The 23,002-nt window shown below is 44.6% G+C and overlaps 1 protein-coding gene across 2 annotated transcripts in view; it reads left to right on the top strand.

Annotated features, from left to right (window-relative positions):
- Positions 1-22,909, top strand: part of pde1a (phosphodiesterase 1A, calmodulin-dependent) — a 48,162-nt gene extending 25,253 nt beyond the window's left edge. The window contains exons 2-16 of one of the 2 annotated variants that reach the window (XM_051075316.1): positions 7,300-7,326; positions 10,842-10,955; positions 11,074-11,256; positions 12,744-12,810; positions 13,742-13,858; positions 14,680-14,820; positions 15,026-15,126; positions 15,224-15,349; positions 15,452-15,553; positions 16,785-16,905; positions 17,795-17,876; positions 18,096-18,216; positions 19,446-19,630; positions 20,407-20,610; positions 20,829-22,909. In XM_051075316.1, the coding sequence (XP_050931273.1) occupies positions 7,300-7,326; positions 10,842-10,955; positions 11,074-11,256; positions 12,744-12,810; positions 13,742-13,858; positions 14,680-14,820; positions 15,026-15,126; positions 15,224-15,349; positions 15,452-15,553; positions 16,785-16,905; positions 17,795-17,876; positions 18,096-18,216; positions 19,446-19,630; positions 20,407-20,610; positions 20,829-20,887 (1,750 nt within the window). In that variant the 3' untranslated portion in view covers positions 20,888-22,909. The remainder of the gene's footprint in view (positions 1-7,299; positions 7,327-10,841; positions 10,956-11,073; positions 11,257-12,743; positions 12,811-13,741; positions 13,859-14,679; positions 14,821-15,025; positions 15,127-15,223; positions 15,350-15,451; positions 15,554-16,784; positions 16,906-17,794; positions 17,877-18,095; positions 18,217-19,445; positions 19,631-20,406; positions 20,611-20,828) is intronic. The other variant, XM_051075302.1, reaches the window with a different exon arrangement.
- The last annotated feature ends 93 nt before the right edge of the window (positions 22,910-23,002 follow it).

Here is a 23,002-nt window from a genome sequence, read left to right as displayed (position 1 = left end):
GTTCCAGACAGAAGCAGTTACTCTGTGTTTATGTTCAGACTCAGAGATGAGTGTTTGAAATGATTCATGTAAAAAACATGTTTATTTGGAAGGTTTATTTGTCATTTTTTCTGCTGATTGCCCTGATATGTGCTGAGTCTTTTTCTCTGTCTCTCCATCAGACTTGGTCAGTGCAAACACAGCAGTCTGTCCAGTATTATCGTATCGGGCTGTGATGCCCACCGCTGCCTCTAGGGGGCGCCGGCAGGGCCCTACACTGATTGTCTGGTTCTGCCACTTGACTGGAGAGGTTTTGTGACTCTCATTTTCAGGAACATTACATCATCATTGTCTAAAAACCACACACGCACGCATTCACACACACACACACTCAAACACACACAGCTCAGCTCACACTCTCACACACACACACACATGCAGTGGATGAGCGAGGGGAGGACAGACTGAGATGCCTGGTTGCTGTTTGCCTCTGAGCGGAGCGTAAAGTTATGTGTGTTTGAATTTGGGAGGGAGGAGGAGGGAGGTCTGTCGGCTGCAGGATTCCATCACTCTTAGCAACCGTTGTTGAGTTACCACGGAAACGCTCTGCGATGTTCTCTGCTTCTCCTTTGTCCTCCTCCATCGCTCTCCTCTCTCTCTCCCCTCCTCTCTCTCTCCCTCTCACTCCATCCTGTCTTTATTGCTGGTCGACTTCCTCCGTGCGTTGCTACGGCGATGCTCTGGGACATTCAGCTGGATCATTTTACCGCCGCAGTGCCGGAGTGCAGAGCTGAACTGAGGGAAGACGTCAGCTGATCAGCTTGTTTGGTCGCTGGACGCCGTCAGTCTGCTCCTCCTGCTTTTCAACTTTTTAAAGAAAGCCACACTTTGCCTTGTGACCTTTAACCCCTCGACTTCCCTCACGGGATCACCTCAGATCGTTGTTTTGGATTGGGCAGGCTGACAGGTGACATCACAGGAAGTTGGATGAAGTTTCATTGAACCCAAACGGCTGTGATCAGCGTCGATGTTTTCACGTCTCTGTCAGTCTGAGAGACAACCGGACGCTTCTCAGAGACCAAACTCTGCTCTGTGAACACAACAACTCCACAAAGACCTAAAGAAAAACCCACCACCTCCCTCTCCTCCTCACCCACGCTGACATGAACGAGGAGGCGGAGGAGTCGCAGGAGGTGTTGAAGGGCGAGGAGCAGGTGGACGAGCAGCAGGAGGAAGAGCAGCAACAGGAGATGCAACAGGCGGGAAAACAAGGGGAGGAGGAGGAGATGCAGCAACAGGAGGACATACAGTCTGAGGAGGTGCAGCAAGGAGAGGAGGAGCTACAGAACGAGGAGGAGCAAGTGCAGCAACAGGAGAAGGAGCAGGAGGAGGAGTTGGGAACTGAGGAGATGCTAGAGGAAGAGGAGGTGCAGCAGGAGGAGGATGTACAGACGGAGGAGCACCAGCAGACTGTGGAGGTGCAGCAGCTGGATGAGGAGGAGATGCAACAAAAGCAGAACGAGGTGCAGCAGAGTGAGGTGGTAGAGCAGGAGGGGGAGGAGGAGGAGGTGCAGCAGAGTGAACAGGAGCAGAGGGAGGAGAAGCAGCAGGTAGAGGAGCTGCAGCACACTGGAAGAGGCACAAGACTTTGTGGACGCTGTGGAGCAGAACCACAACAACCAGGTCCTGATTCGACTGAGAGGAATGTGAGTAAACACACATCACACAATCAGCTGGCTGATGATGTAATGCTGATGATGATGATGTAATGGCACTATTGATAATTGGCGATCATGTTGCAAGGACCAATCGATCAGTGTTCGTTTTGGACTCAGACTGACAGCCTCGGGGATGGCATTAGCGCGGTGGCCTGGTTGCCGTGGTGATGTCGCACGGACTGAGGATGGAGGGAAGATGAATGACAGAAAATGAGTGGAACACAGTGGGTGTGCAACATGACTGAACATTAGAGAGAGAGAGAGTGTGTGTGTGTGTGTGTGTGTTGTCTGTCAGATGTTTTCTCAGCTAACAGGCAAACGTCGCAGCAGGAACAACATCATCACATCTGCAGCAGCAGATGTAAAAAAATAAAAAATAAAAAAACAGTCTTTTTGTGCTGTATAGTTGCCATGGTAACGGTAGAGCGTTGCGATGCAGCAAAGATAGACAGATCAGAGAGAGAGAGTGAGGGAGATAGAGACGGATGAAGAAGAGAAGAAAATGAGAAGATGTGAATGTTTGATTTAACTTCCTCTCGTTTACATCCTAACCAGCCCGATCACAGCGCCACCTCACACTGAGCACACACACCACTTTAATGGAGTCTAATGAGCAGGAAGTGACATCACAGCTCATCATTAGATTAAATGACGAGCTGGACACTTCAGTTCAGTGAGTAGATTGATTCCACTGTCAGCTCAGTATGAAGGTACAACCTCAGCAGCTAGTTAGCTTAGCTTAGCATAAAGACTGGGAGCAGGGGGAAAGAGCTAGCCTGGCTCTGTCTGAATGAACAAAACCAGCCTACTGTGTCTCTTTGTAGTCAGTGTGTGTCTCTTGGTCAATATTTTGATTACTAGCTGTTTCCAGTCTTTATGCTAACGTAGCGGTGTGTGTATGTATGTGGTGAGTAGTGAGTAAAAAAGTCAGTCCTGTATTGGGTGTGCTCTAGAAGACAGCAGTGCTTCAGATGGTAATGAAGGTGAGTGGTATCACCTGTCAGTTTGCAGCTACAAACAAACAGCCCAAATATCTCCACACTGCTGAATTCCCTCACACTCTTTGTCTCCTCGTCTTTTGAGCCTCAGGTTGTGTTCTTTGGGGCGTCTTCTTCAGTAACGCTGTCGCTCGAGTTTTCGTTACCATTTTCTGTGGTTATGTTCTTGTTTCTCTCACCCTGACTCCGGACGTACTGCTGTGCACGGCTGCAGGAGCCCAAGCATTAGCATGTGTGCCGCTGCTCCTACTCTCTGTGCTGTGTGGGTCAACCTAACCTGACGTGACTGTAACTTAATTCCAGCTACATGATTGGTTCGTTGCAACACTCTTTTCATATCATTCACATTTTCTGAGGTCAATCAACTTGATATCGACCATGTCTGTTATTTTTTATTATCACCCTGTTGTCTACCTAAAACCGCCTTGTGACAATTTGCATGTATGTGTTATACAAGTTGTGACCAGTTTCATTCATTCAGTCAGTCATGACCTTGCAGGGGAGCTGGAGCCTTGACCAGTTTCAGCAAAGACCAAATTTCCATCTTAACCTCAGTATGTTTCATTTGACGCACTGACACTGTACAAATGTTGTGTAATTCACAAGAAAAAGGAGCTATTAAAGTCAGGAGGAGAGGAATGTAATTGTGTGTAGCTGAACATGTTGGACCCCTCAGATATATCTTGGGACCATTTCATGGGTCCTGAACTCCGGTTTGGGAACCTCTGTGACAGAGCATTCACAGACATACATCACTGAACGTATCCATGGCACAATGGCTCAGATCTTACCATTAACATACAGGTGGTTTGGCTGGAATATACAGACACAGCATTTAATAAAAAGCAAACACACAAACATGTAGGTACATAGGAGTGAGCTTCATGCTTCTCGGTCCTCAGTGCCTCTAAACCAGACCACTGCAGTTCACACATGCAAAAATCCACCTGTAACCTTTCACATGTTTAATCCTCATAACTCAATAAAACGTGTAACATAATGTTATGATTCGTCCTCACATGTCAGTGTGTCTCATTCATCATGTCATGACAGACAAAAGTCACCAGCAATGTTTGATTTAATAAACGTTCCTCGCATCAGTGGCAGCAGTGAAATGAGGTGCGGTGTCATTTCCATAAAACACACACACAAAATTTATGCCCCTTGGCAACTCTCGCTCTGTTTAACAGACCCTACTGGCTGTACAGCATCTTGTATTAGTAACTAGTTGGCAACAGAGCAAACGATCACAGGGGAGGAAAACGACAGAGATTTACCAGCAGAAGTTGGTGTGTTGGTAGAAGAAGTTGACGCCAAGAGAAGTGTTTCGTTTTTGCCAGATCCTGTAATAAACATTGGCGTGTGGATGTGTTATCTGTCAGCAGTGATTCAATGAGAGAGAAACACTGAAGGTGTAAAAATAAAAATGCAACACAGAAGCTCAAATAACGTTCTGCTGCCGGCAGTGAAAACAGGGGAACTTTGTTTTGATTTTATATTATTTATTTAGTTTTTACAGGAGCTTTCTGATGATGCAGCAGTAATACCATCAGGATTATCTCACGCTGCATTCAAGTCGTATCCGAGTTACCGGAACTGTCCGTTTCCCATTTGTGACGTTTTTCTGAAGGCTCCTGTTTTTCTGACTTGGCACTAAAATGTGAGGAGGTGCCACCAAGATCTGTTGTTCAAGGAAATTAAATATAGTTAATGTTAAAGTGAACAAACACAGTCTAACTGTGCAGAAAAACAACTGTCACTAATTCTGATTAAACACAAATTACACTACAGAGTTTACTGATGAAGGCAGCTGGGTCTGCAGTAATGACTGTGAATTATATCTGATCACATCTGCAGCAGAAGCAGAGGTAACGTCTTTTATTTCACACACCTCTTCCCTGTCAAAACCTAGCGCCTACATTACCCACAATACAACTTGACTGCTGATGTTCAGCTGGAGATTTTGTTGGTGGTGTTTTATGCTAGCAGCAGCTAATGTAGCCTGCAGCAGAGATGACAAAATATGATTTAATTCAATTTTAACAAAGTACTGAGTATATTATTTAAAGGCCCCTCAGATAACTGACTCACAGACTCCTCCACCTCAGTCATGTTTATCAGGCTGCGGACATGTTGCCTCTGTCAGCAGGGCTGGACATCACTGACAGTAACAAGCAGTTGTATTGGTCTTGTTTTTTCCCTCATTTAAAGACTGCTCTAATTGACTTTTTTGGCCACTTTGGAGCAGTGGAAACAAATGGACACAACCTGAACACATCAGCACAGCTGCTTATTTCCACATCGAGCAGTTACAGAGCAGCACGATGATTCACGTGGAGTGGTGTTTGTGTCCAGTGTTCCCTCTCTTTAGCTCTGTGTTTGGTCTCCTCCTCCTGAGGGGAAATCTCTGGCTCTTAAAGCTGCTAGACACATAGAGAGTGAGCTTGGACCTGAATTTGGACCCAACACACAGAACAGCTTCAGAGGCTTGTTATAATGGGGGACAGTGGCTGTGGCTGGGACAGTGAGAGGGTTCACAAAACAAGGCAAGGATCTGACAAGACCATCACATCAGGACTGAAGTGAAGAACCAGAGCTGAAGTACTGCAGAGGGACTGATGAGGTGATGAGGTGCAGGTGTGCAGGAGGCTTGGCAGGAGCAGGAATTAGAAAACCACGCCCATCCAAACAGCTCATCATGCTCGAAATCAGCTGCTTCATATCACGTCTCTCTCTCTGTGTGTGTGTGTGTGTGTGTGTGTTTGGTCGTTGGTGCCAACCATGCTTGAACCACTAAGTGCCCTTTTGTGTCTTTGTTCATTCTCTGATTGGATTAATTCTTCCTGAGAGATATAAACAGTATCCTCACATCAACAAACAATAGCTGTCTGCGCTGTTTGGAGGGAAAACAAATAAGTGTACAGGATTTTGTCGTCCTCCCTAGTTTCCGTGGTAACAGCAGAGCATTTTAATGCAGCAAACTCTCCGCTAAAGAGAAAGAGAAAGAAAGAACAGGACGGCTTTTTATTTTTAAAATTATTTTATATGTTGTGATGCATATTTTGTGTATTCACTGTATTTCTTTTCATTAACCCCCTCACTTTTTACTGATGATGAGAGGGAGATGAAACTATGAGAAAAAGAGAAAATGTGCTGGAGAGTTCATCAGACTGTTCTGTGAAGCAGAAAATAGAACAGAAATCAGTTGAAGCAGTTCTCTCACTGCAATAAAAACTCAATAAAAGCCAGGTTAACTCGTTTCTATGATGATCAGTCACCTTAAAATGTTTTTTTTACTAGAATAAGAACTGAACATGAACAAGACTGGATCACACAGAGAACAGTATGTGGACATCAGTCTGTCCAGTTTAGTCACAGTAGAAACTGTAGAAACACAGTAGAAACCACATCTTGCTCTGCGTTCTTGTTCCTATTTAACTGCTGGTTGATGGTTTTATGATCAGACTGTTTCATTTTAATGGATGCTCTGCTCTTCCTTCAGGCCGGGGAGCTCGGGCTCAACGTAGGCGGTGTAGATGGAGTTAACTACTAAAAAAGCGCGAAACGCACCCTGTGGTGGTGCATCACAAACAGAGTCATGCAGAGAAGTAATGCATCTAAGAATAAGATATACTTTACATGCTCAGTGGTAATAATGCAGGGAGGAAACAGTGGGAGGTGAAAGAACAAAACATTTCAGCTCAAGGACAGAAGAGCCGAGGAAGCAAAATCACATCAGGGAGAAAAGAAATGCAAATTCTCTGAGTGAAGGCATCAGCCTGGAAAAGTCATGACAGAGCGGTGACTCATTCTCCACAAACTCTCCCTGTGCTCACCTGTCACTGTTGCCTCTGCAGCATGCTTTTGTTTTTTTGACAAACCCCCCCCAAAAAGAAGGAAAACACATTGCAGCAACCTGCCGCTGCTCTCTGCGCTGTCCCTGCTTTGTAATTCAGCGCTGATCCGCCCACGCAGGCCAGTGTACAATTACCAGTCGACCATGAAATAGCAGGTTCCTGCTGTCAGATTTCAAAGCTGAGACGTGTCACAGCTGTGATTAGCTGCTGGGGTCAGATCCCAGAGCTGTGATTGGCTAATTTAAGACCAGATGCTTGACATCCACTTGTAGAGTTTATATCTGGTGCACATATTTACAGAGACCTTCAGAGTGAGACGTTCCTGTTTGCAGCGAACCAGTGGATGAACAGAACTATCGCTGTGACCCTGAGGAAAACTCAGGCAGGTTCTGCAGTAAAGTGGATGTATGGATGCTGGAAATAATGATATCCACTGAACGTGTAGTCACATTGACTCTAAAAATATGTGTATCATGTCTGTGTTCAGATGACTCAGAGGAAGAGCATGAATTCTGGTGTAAATTGCAGCAGTCGGGCCCTAATGGTCTGAAAGTACCTAAACAGCCTGGATGAGCCGGCGCTGCTGCAGTAACTGCTCTCTGTGTTGATAGGTGAGGTCTGCAGTGCAGAGTGTCACCACTCGGCCTGGACCGCCTGAACACACCTGGTCTCACGGTCAGGTTCTGATGAGGACAGGCTGTGATTGGTTCATTTCAGTGACTCTTGTGTTTTTGTTTTTGTTTGCAGGCAGAAATATAAAAGTACATCACAGAGGTAAGACGCACGCACACACACACACACACACACACACACACACACACACACACACACACAAGCACGCGAAGAGGAAGCTCTCAGTCTGAAGTAGAGCACTGAAGAGGCTCTCACTCCTCCTACACACACCTGGGCTGCCTGTCTGTCTCTGCACCTTTTTGTCTCTGTCTCTATTTTTGTGCAGACAGTCCCTCTCACACTGTCTTCACTGTTTGTCTGACTGTGTTTTTTGGTGTAACGCTGTGTGTCCTCGTTGCTTGGTGACAGTTTCAAACATTTATTAAAGGACCAGTGCATAGAGTTGCTCTCACACGTGCACTGAACCTATTAGGACATTACCTGGAGGAGCTGCACGTGTGAACGCAAACGGACTGGACTTTAAGCGGACTTTAACTGCCCAGTACCTCCAGTGGGTGAGAGCTCATCTGACATGTATGAGCTCCTGTGAAAGAGGATCCTGGATCGACCTGATCCTCTGGACTTTGTCCAGAGTCCATGTGAGAAAACAGTTCAGGAGTGAGCTGAATATCCATATCCTCACGCCTTGTTTTCCAAGACAACACAACCATTCATACTTTCAGGTGATTATACACTAATCAGAACATAATTATTATATTATATTTCTGTCAATAGATCCCCTGAGGTCCTTTAAATACACACTAACACTCCCATTTCCCTCCTAATTTCCTGACTCCTCTCCTATGAATGAGTAAAGTATTGTGTACCAGAGAAATGTGCAGGTGCCCAACAATAAAGACAAACTCCCCTGGTTACACACAACAGACTCAAACACTGACAGGCTGCCACTCACTGTACTGCACTACATACACATCTCAGGTACTTATACTTTACCTGTCATACCACTTTCTACTTCCACTCTAGTACATTTGTCATTTAGCAAATGAGCCAATATTTCACAAAAGAGATCAGAGATCAGAGGAAAGTCCAAACACTGAAAACAGATTTGTCTGTTTCTTAGAGCAGTATTATAAATTCAGAACTGTTACTTGTTAAAGAGTATTTTTGTATTGTTATAACAGTAGTTTTACTACAGTACTCAGACACGTCATACTGGCACATGACAAAGTAAAACTTTCCTCTACGTTTGCACAGTAACAGCAACTGTACATGTCTGACAAACGCAGTGGAGTAAAGAGTATAATATTTCCCTCTGCAACATGGAGGAGTACAAGTACCATAAAGTGGAAATAGTCAAGTGAAGTACAAGTACCTCAGAACTGTACTTGAGTACACTTTACCCCTGCTACCACCAGTACTACTACTACTAGTACTAAAATAATAATGATAAAATGAAGCTGTAGGATGTTTGATGAAATGCTGGAATCACTGCAGTCTTGAACTTTACTTCTCTCTCTCTCGCCCTGTCTCCTGCTCTGAATCCAGTTGTAACCATGGCAACTAAAACAGATTTCATCCAGTTTACAAGAAGGTGTTTGGTTACCATGACGACGGCAGGATGCCAGGCCGCAGCGGAGTCTTTATGTCTCCCTGTTGTCAGTCTCCTCTGTTGTAAACATTCAAACCATCCCTCCATCCTGCAGTAAGAAAAGACCTGACCGCCCAGCACTAAACATCCCTCCATCCTCACTTTATTCATCCCTCCATCCTCACTTTATGTACCAGGACTGTATGGCTGGTGTTGGGTGAATATGCAGTATGAGCCCTCTTCGGGGCACAGACTGCAGCCTCACGCCCACTCGGCATCTTCTAGCAATACAATATTGTTAGAAGATGTTTGTCGTCTTTTTTGTCGTCTTAAGCCCCTTTGAGATGGGATTAACATTGTCAGGGAGGTCGGGAATAAAGTGTTTACTCTGCTCTAAGTCAAGTTCAAGTCATTGCTCCAGGAGGCATTTTAACCACTGGGAAATGACAGGATACGAGACAAAAGAGAGAGACAAAGGCTTTCCACAGGGGAGCTGAAGGGGAGGCAGAGACACTGTATGAGGCAAAAATGTCTTGACTGTGAACACACAGACATGACACACATATTGATATCATTCAATGTGACTTACACTTCCTGAGGATATTATTATCTCACATGTCTGTCCAGAATAAACCTCCATGAATCTGCATAGAAGCCCCAGAAAAAAGACGCCTCACAACCTGCCTGACAATCATCACATGCTAAAGTAAACCAGTGGTAGTTGTCTGTAGAGCCACGGGTACACTGCAAACAGGAACCACTGTTAGCTACTCCGGCACACTTTTAATGGGGACAATTTGCCAAAAATATGAGCAAATACAGGCCAAAGCCATGGGTCTGGAAGGAGAAAAGCAGCACCTACAGTACCTGTAGTTGATCTTTGATATACAGGATTTAGATGAGAGGCGGAGCAGCCAGTTCAGAGGAAAACAGTAGGAAGTGCAGCTGTAATCATGAGTGGGGTGGGGGTGAAGAATTACCCACCTGCGTGCTTTGGACGAGATTAAAATGACCTACCAGAGCAGGTGACGTTCAAATCACCCCACCTCCCCGAGAGACATAAATCCAGTCTGAACGGGGATTTAGATGAGAGGATTAATAACAAAGACAGGTCCCTGTTTATCTTAGCTCAGGGTGCTTTGGTTTCACACTGAAATGAATTGCTGCCCTGGCTGACAAAGACACAGTGGCTACAAAGACGACGTGTTTATTTCCTGGAGGAGAGTCCCGTTACTAACTGTGGCTGTCAGCTGATTGACAGGAGGCAGAGTGTCATGTGTCCATCTGGAGGAAACAGATTTTCATGCTCTGGTTGTGTGGTGTGAACAGGACAGCAGCTGTGTGGGTGCAAAGTATGAAGAGCGCTGCTTCCTTCTGTCAGTCAGCAGGTGTATGAAGTCTGCAGAGAGGATTTCTGAGGACTAGTATCACTGTAGTTAAGTAGAATACATACATCACAGTAGATTTTCAAACATACATTAAAACTGTGGAGTTTCTGGATTGTGTGATGAACTCTGACCTTTATTAACAGTTGATGAGAGGAGAGGGGAGAGGGCTTTCTCCCAGTGTTCACCTTTACAACTTTGAAACTTGGGTCAAAACTGAAATATTTCTCTGAAGTACAGAGAAAAACACTCCTTGATGTTACTGGATGTAATTCAAACATGAATTAAATGACAGTGCAGTAATGTGAAAGTTACTTACAGTGATTTTGTCAAAATGTTAAATCTTCTTTGTGTCGTTTGCTTTTTGCTTCTTGACTTGCATGATGCCAAACACCACAGTCACATACAGTATACTGTTTCCTAATGTCTAATGTGAGCTCTGTACTGTACTGACACACATTTCCACATCCTTTATGGTCAAATCAACTCTGTCCCACCTGCTCCATCTCTACCACAGCTCATCAGGATCTAATGAACAAATAAAGATAACGGCTCAAACAATGAAATTATTATTAATTCATGAGCCACAAACAGAAATCATACTTTGTAAATGGCTGTAACATGCAGCTCTGTGTTATTCTAGTAGCAGAGTGAGAGTGTGCTGTGTGTGTCTGTGTTGTCAGGCTGAAGGGGGTCCTGGAGCAGATGGACCGTGGAGTCGTGGACCTGCAGGAACTCCGCAGGAACCTGGAGCTCGCTGCTGCCATGCTGGACGCTGTTTACACGGATGAGACCAGGTGGGATGGACGGAAGTAAGAAAGGAATGGCGGGAGGAAGGGTAGACGGATGTGCAGAAAATAACTCGGAGCTCCCTGGTTATCTGAGCTGTGACTGACAGGTGTTTCTGCTCTGCAGGCGTCTGCTGGACACTGAGGACGAGCTCAGCGACCTGCAGGCAGAGTCGGTGCCCAGCGAAGTACGTGATTGGCTGGCATGCACCTTCAGCAGGAAGATGGGCGTGGCCAAGCGTCGCCCTGAGGAGAAGCCCAGATTCAGGAGCATTGTCCACGCAGTGCAAGCTGGGATCTTTGTCGAGAGGTAGATATTACCCCGTCAGTTCATGATGAGTTTTGATTTCAAACGTGGTGTTTGAGATGATTTATCTACACGTCTGCAGAAAGAAGGTGGAACAACTACACCTGTAATCATCCTCACTCTAACTGGTAGTAATGGATATAAAATATACCTGATTAAAAGTATAATCACACACACATAGTCAACAGTTTCATGTTTTTAATTTGACCAACAAAAAAGTCCCATAGGAGAATTCATTATCCTGCACAATGGCTGCATAATGTAGAGTATACCTACAGGACTCTGTGACTCTAACATGTGTCTGGATGATTTTTCATTATACTAATCAATGGTAATCAAAAATAAAAATTCAGACAAAGTTGCAAAGCATTTGATGAGAAGTAAACTCCTAAATTCATGTTTGCATGAGACATTCAGTACAGACACATCTCTAGTTTTTATACAACAGTGTACAGTTCTGTAAAATGAGACTAATACACATATTTGTGAGTTCATATTCAACCCTTGTATAAAGTATAAGGCCAAAGGTATGTGGACACCTTTCATCCTTCTGTGTTTCTCATGGTCCCTTAGTTCCAGTGACAAGAAATCTTAATGCTACAGCGTCAGTGTTAGCGTCAGTGTCTGCAGTTTGTTGTTTGCAGCTGTGCACAAAGATCCAGAAATAAATGCTTCTCCCACTTTGGTGTGGAAAAGCTGGACAGGCCTGCACAGAGCCCTGACCTCAGCCCCATCCAACACCTCTGGGATCAACTGGAACACCGACCGTGAGCCAGACCTGATCACCAACATCACTAATGCTCTTGTTTTTGAGCAAAGACTGAAACCAGTGGAGGCTGTCAGAGCAGCACAGTGATAGGACAAGATGTCCTATCAGTCACGTATGGAGGGAATGTTTGGCTGTCCTCCTGCTTTTGGACATTTAGTGGACTATACTAACAGCAGGCCTGAGGGTCCAGTCAGATGATTGTCTCACACTAAAGACTTTTAAATGTTCAGTCAGTCATTTCTGTGTCCGGTGTCTGAAGAAAGGACAGAAAACAATCATCGACTTCTTCAAAATACACATCAGAAAACATCCGGCCGACTTCACTGCAGATGTAATTATGAGGTCGAACATGAAGTGTAATGATGTTAGCGTGTGAGCGAGCTGCAGATCATATAGGGAAACTATGAGGTCCAATGTCATTAGAGTGTAAATGACTCGCAGTGATAGAACGGTATCGGTTCATCTGCTGCAGCTTAATGACGCATGAAATCAAAAAATATCTGCTGCGCCGAGGCTGCGCTCGCTGCGTGTGTGTGTGTGTGTTTAGAAGCCGGTTTCCATGGTGACAAACAATCCATCCTGGTCACAAACTGTGGAGGAGGGCGGCTGGAGTGGGTCTGTGTGAGAAGTGTTTATATGCATGCAACTGTCTGTATCATCTATGTGTGAGATTTGTGCATGATATTTTTATCTGTGTGTGTGTGTGTGTGTGTGACATCAGGATGTACAGACGGACATCCAACATGGCTGGTCTGACCTATCCTCCCACAGCTTTGACAGCTCTGAAGGTAAAAACTAAAACTGTTTTACTGCCGCAGTCCCATTAGCAGGAAGTGACATCATTGATTTTGTTTGATTAAAAGTTGAAAAAATCCAGTTAAATCAGGGTTTTGTTTTCTCACACGTCCGTTCACAAGATTGTGTGGCTGTAAAAACCCATTAACGTGAGAGGAAAGGAGGATCTAGAGAGGGAGGGAAGAGGTAGACGAGGAAAGTAAACAGGGAAGGAAGTGAGGAGCTAGGAGTGCTATAGTGAGAAAAGAGGAAGCAGAGAAGGGAAGAAAAATGTAGAAACAAAAAACAAGAGGTAAAAGAGAAAAGGAGGATGAAGGAACATATGACATGACAAGGAATGGAGGGAGACAGAAGGGGAAAAGAAGAGGTAAAAGAAGGAAAGGAAAAGATGGACACAAAAAGGAGGTAGAGAGAAAAATAGGAGGTACTGATGACATGAAAAAAGAGTGAAATGAGGAGAGCTACGACAGGAGGAGGTAGTGAAGGAAAGATAAAGAAGAACAGGAACAGGTGAAGGAGTTAGAGGAGGAAAAGAAAAACGTGTGTTTAATGTTGTTTGTGTTCTGACATGCTTCCTCCTCCTCTTCCTCTGCAAACAGTAAATGAATTTTTCTGCAGCCACTTCTCGTTGACATTTCTCCCATGATGTGAAACACACATGGAAACAACACAATGTATCTGTATTAATTATAATCTGACCAACTTCAAATGTAATTGTGATCTAATGACTAATTATAATTATTGATTTAAGTGGGTCTGATGTTTCACCTGCTCCCAACCTGAGCCGACATTATTATCACACTGCCCTCCACTGGTTAATATACAGCATTACACTGAATTAGACCTGATGAGTGGAGGCAGTCAGCCTGATGTTCTCTGCTGTACGTGACCTGTGCTGATGATGTTCTACTGCTCACTTTCCAGGAAGTGGATCAGTGGTCCTTTGATGTTTTTTCCTTCCACGAGGCCACTGGAGACCACGCCCTCAAGTTCCTGGTCTACGACCTGCTGACACGCTATGACCTCATCAACAGGTTCAGGGTACACACAACTTCATATCATTAGCACCAGTGGGGCAGAGGGTCTTCATGATCCAGAACAGACCTGATTCAATAGTAGAAATAGTGACCATGTGATCGGGTACTGGACATAGTGATACACGCTGCAGCAGTAAAGCCACACTCTACCCAACATAAACAAGTAGGATGTGGACCTGGCCTGACTCGGGTCCTGGGTCAGGGCTTGCTTCCTCAGACCTGAGTGGACCCATGAAGACCTCTACTGTGGGGTGGGTGGGGTCTATGAAAAGGTTCAGGATCAGAGAGGTGATGATCCTGACAAAATACGGAGCTACAGCCAGATTAGCTTAGCTTAGCACAAAGAGTGGAAATGGTGGGAAACAGCTAGCCTGGCTCTAAAAAATAATAAATTAAATAAACTGTAACATGCAGTTTTTATCAGGCAAACAGTACAGCAGTGATTTACTGTCACCAAAGGAAAAAACTTCTATCTTGTAATTATTAGACTCAGTTTTTGTATCATGACTTAACATCTCAGAATTACCAGATAAAGACAACGATTATGAATGTATAACTATAAATTATGATCTTGTTATTGCAACACATTTTTAGTACAATAATGAGATTCTGTCCTAATTAAACAATACTGAAGTCATAGTTACAAGAAAACAAATTAAGTTCACTTGCAACCATAAAACAGAGCTATCCAGACAGTATTCTTAGTGCCTGTACTACCTGTACTATCTGTACCACCTGTACCACCTGTACTACCTGTACCACCTGTACCACCTGTACCACCTGTACTACCTGTACTACCTGTACTACCTATAGTCGTGTGTTCAGATCCCAGTGCAGGCTCTGGTGCAGTTTGTTGAAGCTCTGGAGAACGGCTACAGCAAACACAGGAATCCATATCACAACCTGATCCACGCCGCTGATGTCACTCAGACCGCACACTTCCTGATGCTGCACACTGGACTCATGGTAACACACACAGACTCACACACACACACACACACACCTCTTTACCATAACCGCTGCTCACCTAAACCTAACCATTACCTTAGTTCAAGCCTAAGCTTACACTAAACTCAAAACACGTACCTACATATACATGTGCCTAGTCTCTATAGATATGGACACACTCAGCTAACAGTGTGTGTGTGTGTGTGTGTGTGTGTGTGTGCAGCACTGGCTCAGCGAGCTGGAGATTCTTGCGATGGTTTTCGCTGCAGCGATTCACGACTTTGAACACACAGGAACCACCAACAACTTCCACATCCACACCAGGTGATGTCCACAGTAATGTAATCTGATTACTCCACATTCTGTATGTGGTGATCAAAGAATCTGTGGGATCTGACTGGATGTTGTGTCTGTTCTTCAGGTCGGAGGTGGCCATTCTGTACAACGACAGGTCGGTGCTGGAGAACCATCACGTCAGCGCCGCCTACAGGCTGATGGCCGAGGAGGACATGAACATCCTGGTCAACCTGAACAAGGACGACTGGAGGTTCTCTCACACACACACACGCTCATGAGTGTGTACTTGACCGCATGAGAGCTCTGCCATTGATCACTGATTATCCTGATTGTGTGTATTGATCATTGGCAGGGAGCTGAGGTCTCTGGTGATAGAGATGGTGATGTCCACAGACATGTCCTGTCACTTCCAGCAGATCAAGACCATGAGGAACGCCCTGACACAGACACACGGGTCAGTGCTGCCATGATCACAGTCAGCTGGCTCTCAGTGGGGTAATGGAGGTGATGCTGGCTGGTGATGAGCTGTTAACTTTCATCTGTTTCATCTCCACATTTTTCATGGAGAGAAAGGACAGGTTCGTTTATGTAACCAGGGTTCCTACACTTTCTTAAATTCAATGACTTTTCAAGCACCTTCCATGCTCAATTCCCTGTAATTCAAGGACCCATCATGGCATAGTTTGAGACACGGATCAAGGCTATTCATGAAAACTAGCAGGCTTTACAGAAGCTCACAGTTAAAAAGAGAGAGAGAGATTATTTTTCTGTTAATTCAATGATCACTTCACCTCTAATGTTACACATGGTTTGGTAGTTTAATCTACAACAAAGCATCATATTTTATAAGCTCTTAATTCTTTGTGTGTGTACAATATTAATTAGTAAAGGAACTACAGTAAAAGGTACAATAGTTTCCTCTAAAATATACTCAGGTAAAAGTGGCATCACATAGAAATCCTCAAATAAAGCACAAGCACTCAAATTTGTATTTATGCTCAGTACCTTTACTAACCCTTGCTGTGTAGTTAAGACGATGCTGGGCACAGACAGTCACAGACACATCAAATGGGCGACAGAGTTCTTAATTCATAGAGGCAGACAGTGTGAGGCTGGTAGATCTGACCGAGACGAGCAGACCATCAGTGGGAGTCTGGTGAAATGGTCCAACATAAGGTCCCGCAGACTGCCGAACCAGATTGGTCTGTGTGTCCCTGCAGGGACCTTCCCAGGAATAGTACTCAGTCTGAGCAGAGTCCAGCTTCCCTGCTCTGTTTGTCAGTCCTGCTGGAGGTGTGGAGGAGTGGAGGAGAAGGGGGGGCAGCTGTCACGCTCCTCAGCTCACGCTTGGATGAGATTTTGGGGAAGATGCTGTCATCAGCCTGTCGATACGCTGCCTCTGCTTGTCTCTGAAGAACTGTTCTCTATGATCAAAATACAAAACAAAGGACTGCTAGCCTTTCACACCAGAGATGACAGGAGGCAGCTTCTCTCTTCTCCCATCTGAAATCAGACTAAACCGTTTCTACAGTAACACTCTGAGGGTTAAAGGAGAAAGATGTTGTTTTTCCCTGTCACAGTCAGGTTGTTTGTCTTTCTCTACATAGTTACAGTTTTTACTGAATGACTTTCAGATGAGATGTACCTCTCTCTCTCTCTCTCTCTCTCTCTCTCTCTCTCTCCAGCATAGACAAAGTGAAGGTTTTGTCTCTGATGCTTCACGCTGCAGACATCAGTCATCCTGCCAAAGCCTGGCCGCTGCACTACCGCTGGACTCACAGTCTGATGGAGGAGTTCTTTAGACAGGTGTTGTGCTGTAGTGGTATACATGAGGCTGTATTCAGAGCAGTGCTCCATATTTAAAGAGTTTGGAGGATGCCATCTTTTCCCAGTTCTCTGAAAACCCCAAAATATGAGCACAAGTGTGGGAATGAATTGAACATGTATGTATCTGCTCCAAGGTGAGCTTCAGTCCTCAGCCACAACATTATCCAAGCTAGCATTACACATGGATTACTCCTGTTTGGTTAGCATGTAAGCTAAGCAGCTGATCAGAGTTAGGACAAAATAACTGTCTGATCTCACATTTTTCATGCTGAGAATATTACGACTAACCAGCTCCACACTGCAACACAAGGACTGTGCTGCTTCTTAATGTCCATGTCTTAGTTTGACTGGTGAGGACGTCTACGACATGCAGATTTAACCTCAGCTGTATGTTTAAGACTCCTTTGGTTATATAGTTTTAAAATGAGTCAGCTGAAAACAGTCAGTCAGTCTGAGCTATAACAGCTAACAGTTGGGCCTGTGAAAAAACCCTAATGTGGTTTATGATTTTATCTATATGACATGGTCTGTCCTGAGCTCATAACTGTTTTTGTTTTACGTGAGATGACCAAAGGTCAACTGTATTCAGATGGCATATGGAATCTTTAATCTTGACATCTGTCTGTTACTATATTGATAAATATGCATTTATTTATTACTTACTGATCATCTGAGATGATCTACGTGTTAATGAAACAGTTTGCTGTCAGACTAATTCCATCAGTATTTTTGGGGTTGTCAGATGTTTATTTTTCCCCTGTGTTGTTTTGACACTCTTTGCTTTTCTGTGTTTATCATGTTGAAGTGACAGCAGCTGGATACAAACACAGCATACTCATGTCGCCTTTGTGACTGGTGTCTTTTCCAGGGAGACAAAGAGGTGGAACTCGGCCTTCCCTTTTCTCCTCTGTGTGACCGCAAAGCTACAATGATCGCCCAGTCACAGATAGGTAAGGACAACCATCAACCAACCACAGGCAGGTGAGGAAAACCATTAGATACTGTCAGTGGTTCAACAGTGACACCTGCTGGTGGTTTGAAGAACTGAACTCATTCTCTGATCTCAGATGAGTCTGATTATTAGATTTTAAAAAGAAGAGGAACCAATGTTTCATCTTTCATCTTTCTACTTTTCCTCCGGCTGTACCTTCCCCTCTGTCTGGTTACAGGTTTCATAGACTTCATTGTGGAGCCGACCTTCAGTGTTCTGGTCGACACGACAGAGAAGGTGATTGGTCCTCTGATAGAAGAGGACAGGAAGGCCAGAGAGACTGGAAACAGGAGGTCCAGGTATGGCTACTACTACAACTACTGTGTGTAAGATCAGGTGCTGCAAATCAGCTCTGAACCAGACCCTGTCCAGTTTTAATATGACACCCTCCTGGTGAGTATAAAAGATGAGCACCAGTATTAGAAAATATCTGGTTCTTTAACAAAGAGATAAAGGAAATAAAAATGGAAAGAGAAAAGTCAACTGCAACTCCCAAGGTGTATTTCAGTAGGCGGGTGTTCAGAGTGAAATCAGGCCTGCTTCAGGACACCACAGGGGGCTGCGTTGGTGGAGGTGTACTTCAGGTACTGGTGAGACATGGAATTCAGTCCAGGGAGGTCCAGTTTGACTAACAGATACATGAATTTGAAGGCTTATAATACTCACAGACAGGATTTAACAACTCTGGAAAGTTCTCATGAAACTCGACTGACAGAGACCAGAAAACAGACCTGCTAACGTGGAGCAGTGACCCAGCGAGGGCTCGTTCTAAGGCCTTCTGAACATCCTTTTATTTCACTCTGGAGTTACCACTAAACATTACACAACTGTGACTGTCTTTACAGCATATTTAAACCTCTCCCCTCATCTCATAAGTTGTTCAAAAAATGTGCTAATACAAAACACAGTATATTATAACTGAAACAGAACAGGATCTCGTGTTATTCACTTGTGGCCATCCAGTATTTTTTGCTTCATGCCAGTGTCACCAGAGGGCCTCCATAGAAACTGTGTTGTGTTGATATCTGTGGTGGTGTCAGGTCGCGACCTCAAACATCTGACCGTGTGTCAGATGGCATAAAACGGCTCCTAGGCCATGACAAATACAGGAAAGACACAGGGGATGACGGTAAATATAGATATTTATTATACCAAAAATAAGCAACTTAAGAAATAACTGTGAATGTGGAGCGTGGCAGTCAGTCTCATCAGTAATGTGGTTGTGTGTGAGTGAACATTATGAGATGTGGGGTGTAAACCAAAGACAAACAAAAAGGAAAACGTGTGAAAAGCTGGGCTGGGCTTTTATCCTCTGGGAGCCCAGACGCTGCAAATCTGTCTGGCTGCACCAACCATGGCTCTCCATTACCTTTGATGAACATAAAGCATAGTAAGGCAGGGGCCGTCACAACATGAGCTCTCCACTTGTTCAGGACGAGGTCATGGTCTTACTTATGTGACTGTGAGACGACTGTGAGGCTCTGCTGGTTCAGACTCCTCCAGGTCCATGACTGCTGCTGTGCTCCAGTTTAACAGGAAGTGGCTCCGTTACCGTGGAGTCGGTGCAGAGACACAGCAGTGGTCGTCATGGAAACAGCGATGATGGACAGATGGACTTTTCTCTGACGGCCATTGACCTGCCAGCTCTGAGGCTCCACCTGTCCGGCGTCATCATCAGCAACAAGGACCGCTGGAAAGAGCTGTCTGTGCACGGTACACACACACACACACACACACACACACACACATGCATGAATGTGATGATATAATCTGAACTTCCTGGTTCAGACGTTGGGGTTTTAAACATTTAGTTTTTGTTTGGTCACAGAGAAAAACCGCTCCAGATCAGAAACACACTGCTCCTGAGTGTCTCCTTGATTTTATGTACATCTAATTTAACAGCCATACTCTCCTGACATTTGGACTTCTCTAAGAGCAACAAACATTTGTGATGGATGGCAGCACTGGTCAATCCATCACTTTGGCTCAGACTGAAATATTTCAATAACTTTGCCTTATGACCAAATCCTGCAAAACTAATAACATCCCCATCAGCCTTAACTGTCGCCTTAACTGTACTTTAAGTGTTTAAAGCTAATTAGCTAATCTTAGCATGCTAAACAAAAATTGTACCTGCTAAACATCAGTATGTTTACATTGTTACTGTGAGTATTTTAGCATGCTGACGTTAGCATTTAGCTCAGAGCGCCTACTAAAGTATAGCTGCACAGAGCTGCTAGCATGGCTGGAGACTCTTTGTGTTGTTAGCTGTTGTTTTCTGATGCCATCATGCCACAAACTTGTCTGTATCTGTCACTTGCCCCCTGCTAGCCATGCTAGCTCCTGGCTGCAGGTTACTATGACCTATGACCCTGCCCATGTTATTTTCTGCCCTGATTTTGGTCTGTCTGCACTATAACTGTAAATGCTGAAGAAAAGTATTATCATGCTTCCTGTCACTTATATCTCCCTGTGTCTCTCATGCTCAGAGTTGGCCAATAAGGAACAAGAGGAACAAGAGAGGGAGAAGTCCAACATCAACTCAGGCATCCAGTTGCATGCCTCACCCAACCACAGTGTCCCTGACGGACACACCTCTGACCAATCACAGAACTCAGACGGTTCCCCACCTGATGAGACGCAGGAGGACAAGTCACCTGATCACATGCCTGCAGATCACCTGACCTGGAATGGTACAAACCATAAATGCAGACTTTGCGTAGATATATATGTACACATAGACAGATCATTGCCTGCTGTGTCACAGAACTCAGACGGTTCCCCACCTGATGAGGAGGTACAGTACTGTACAGGAGGTACAGTGCAGTAAACACCTGTAAACACCTGTGCAAACATTCCTGAAACTGTTATCTCTCAATGAACTGACCTGTTGCTATGGTAACTGTTGCAGGGGAGGGGCCAGGCGAAGAGAAGGAGGAGGACGACGATGAAGTGCCTGAAATTGCTTGATGACACTCCGCTGCAAACTCACCACTGTATCTGGCTGTGGCAGATCACCATGGCGACAGGCGGCGCGGTGCAGTGACAACAAGAGTTCAGACTCTTCTGTTTAAACACAGCAGCTGACTCAGTGGCCCCTGGGCGGACCCCAAAAGGGCCACCAGACCTTATGTTTACAACTGACCATGAAAATATCACATTGAAACGACAGTGACGACTTTCATCAGATAACAGCTTCTTAGCAGCTTCATGGTTCATTCACAGTGGTGACAGTGTGTTGTGATTTTATTAGAGACTCAGAGGAACGTTGTCTGTGAAATAAGCTGAAATATCAACATTTAAATCAAAATAAAGAGCAACAGGTGGAAACCAAAGAGCGTACAGTGGCTCATGCTAACACAGGCTAAGTGTTCGATATCTGAAGGAATGAGTCATGGAGCTGTTAACAAGCAGATGTGGAGGTTCTGTGAATGAAGCTGAGCGACAGATGTGTTGTTATACATAGACATGTAAAGAGTGATTTCTGCTCCTCTCTCTGTTCAGGGTTCAAATGATCGAGCATGTTGTGCCTCTGGCTGCCCCCAGTCTGTGATATCAGAGCTGTCAAACATTAGTCAGTAGATATCTGCAGGGTATCAGTATAGACTTTGGTCTAGAATGAAATATCTATCGGATGGATTGCCATGAAATTCATGGATTGCAGAGGATGAATCATAATGACTTTGGTGACCCTGACTTTACCTCCTAGTGCCATCATCAAGTCAAGGTGTTCACTTATCCAGGGAAATAATATATCTGACATGGCTTGGTTCAGAACTTGATGACAGTGACTTCAGTGATCTCCTGACTTTTCCTCTGACAGCCCCATTCGATAAGTCCCCTCACACAGGCCTATTACACTGAGAGACATACAGCAGTGCTGGGGACCAGAAAATCCCTTTGATAAGTTCCCACAACAGCCCATGTCATATCAGGGGAAGACGGAGATGAGGAACATCTTTTTCAGGTTTCCATTATGTGCTGTATGGAGCTGGGAAACACTGGACCTTGGGAACATGGGACCCATAGACCAGCACATTTGTAGAACTGGGGAACATAGAGACTGGTAACATAGGAATGACTCTGGAGTTGTTGGTGATATTTTGTTTCCTAGGACAGTAGGGAACAGTTCCTAATGTGTGTGAAGGCTAAACAGATGTGTGAGACGTTGTGTTAGATCGAATGGAAATACTGAAGTCTGGGCAAGTTGAAAATGTCTTCAGACAAAAGAAGCACTCTGAAGGTGTGTGACTAGAAAATGCTGAATCATCTGCATTTCCATCCACTACTATTACACAAATATGAAGAGTTAGATTTGTGATAAATGTGATGTCACACTGACCTTACATGGCCAGAGGTCAAACATGTTGGACAGTGTGAACCTACAGAGAGCAGAGCAGCAGCAAAGTGACGACCAATCAAAGACGCATTAGAGTGTACATGTGACCATGTTCTTTACAACATGGATCGTCTCATCGTACTTTTTTGGCCAGTATACCCATAGGTTAGCGTAACATTTTACTCTCCACCATCACTGTAGAAACTGTGGACTCGAGCACTGGGATGGAAACAGATGAGGCCAAGGAAGTGCGATCGTCAGAAAACACCAGAATTTACCTTTAAGTGGACGGGAGCTCAGAGTCCAGGCAGCTTCTGTTGTTCCTGTCACTTCTCCTGACTGTGAATAAACAACAGTGCCCCCCATAATATCACCATGGTGACGAAAGGCAACAAAAAAACACCAGTTTCTATAGCAATGGCCAATGAGCTGAAGGGTGGAGCCAACATGGCCAACAGTGAAAACCTGGTAGATCCTCTGAGCACTGTGCTTGTTAATGCAATGTGTGCTATAGTCATTGTGTGCTCTTTGGCTCTGTGTGTGTGTGTGAGAGATTCTGAGTGTGTGTGTGTGTGTGTGTGCATGTGAGCGTGCGTGCACTGTATACTGTACAGCTGTTTTCTGTATTATTGTATTAAACATTCAGAACTCCAGTCCCCTCGTCGTTTTATTCAGCTCTTATTTCTCAGCTGGTCGGTCAAAGGTCGTCTCCACACAGCAGTTTAGAAAATCACAGGGTGCAGTCT

Source organism: Lates calcarifer, linkage group LG1 (assembly GCF_001640805.2).
Source record: "Lates calcarifer isolate ASB-BC8 linkage group LG1, TLL_Latcal_v3, whole genome shotgun sequence".
NCBI lineage: Eukaryota > Metazoa > Chordata > Actinopteri > Centropomidae > Lates > Lates calcarifer.
This window is presented reverse-complemented; position numbering and strand designations above follow the sequence as displayed.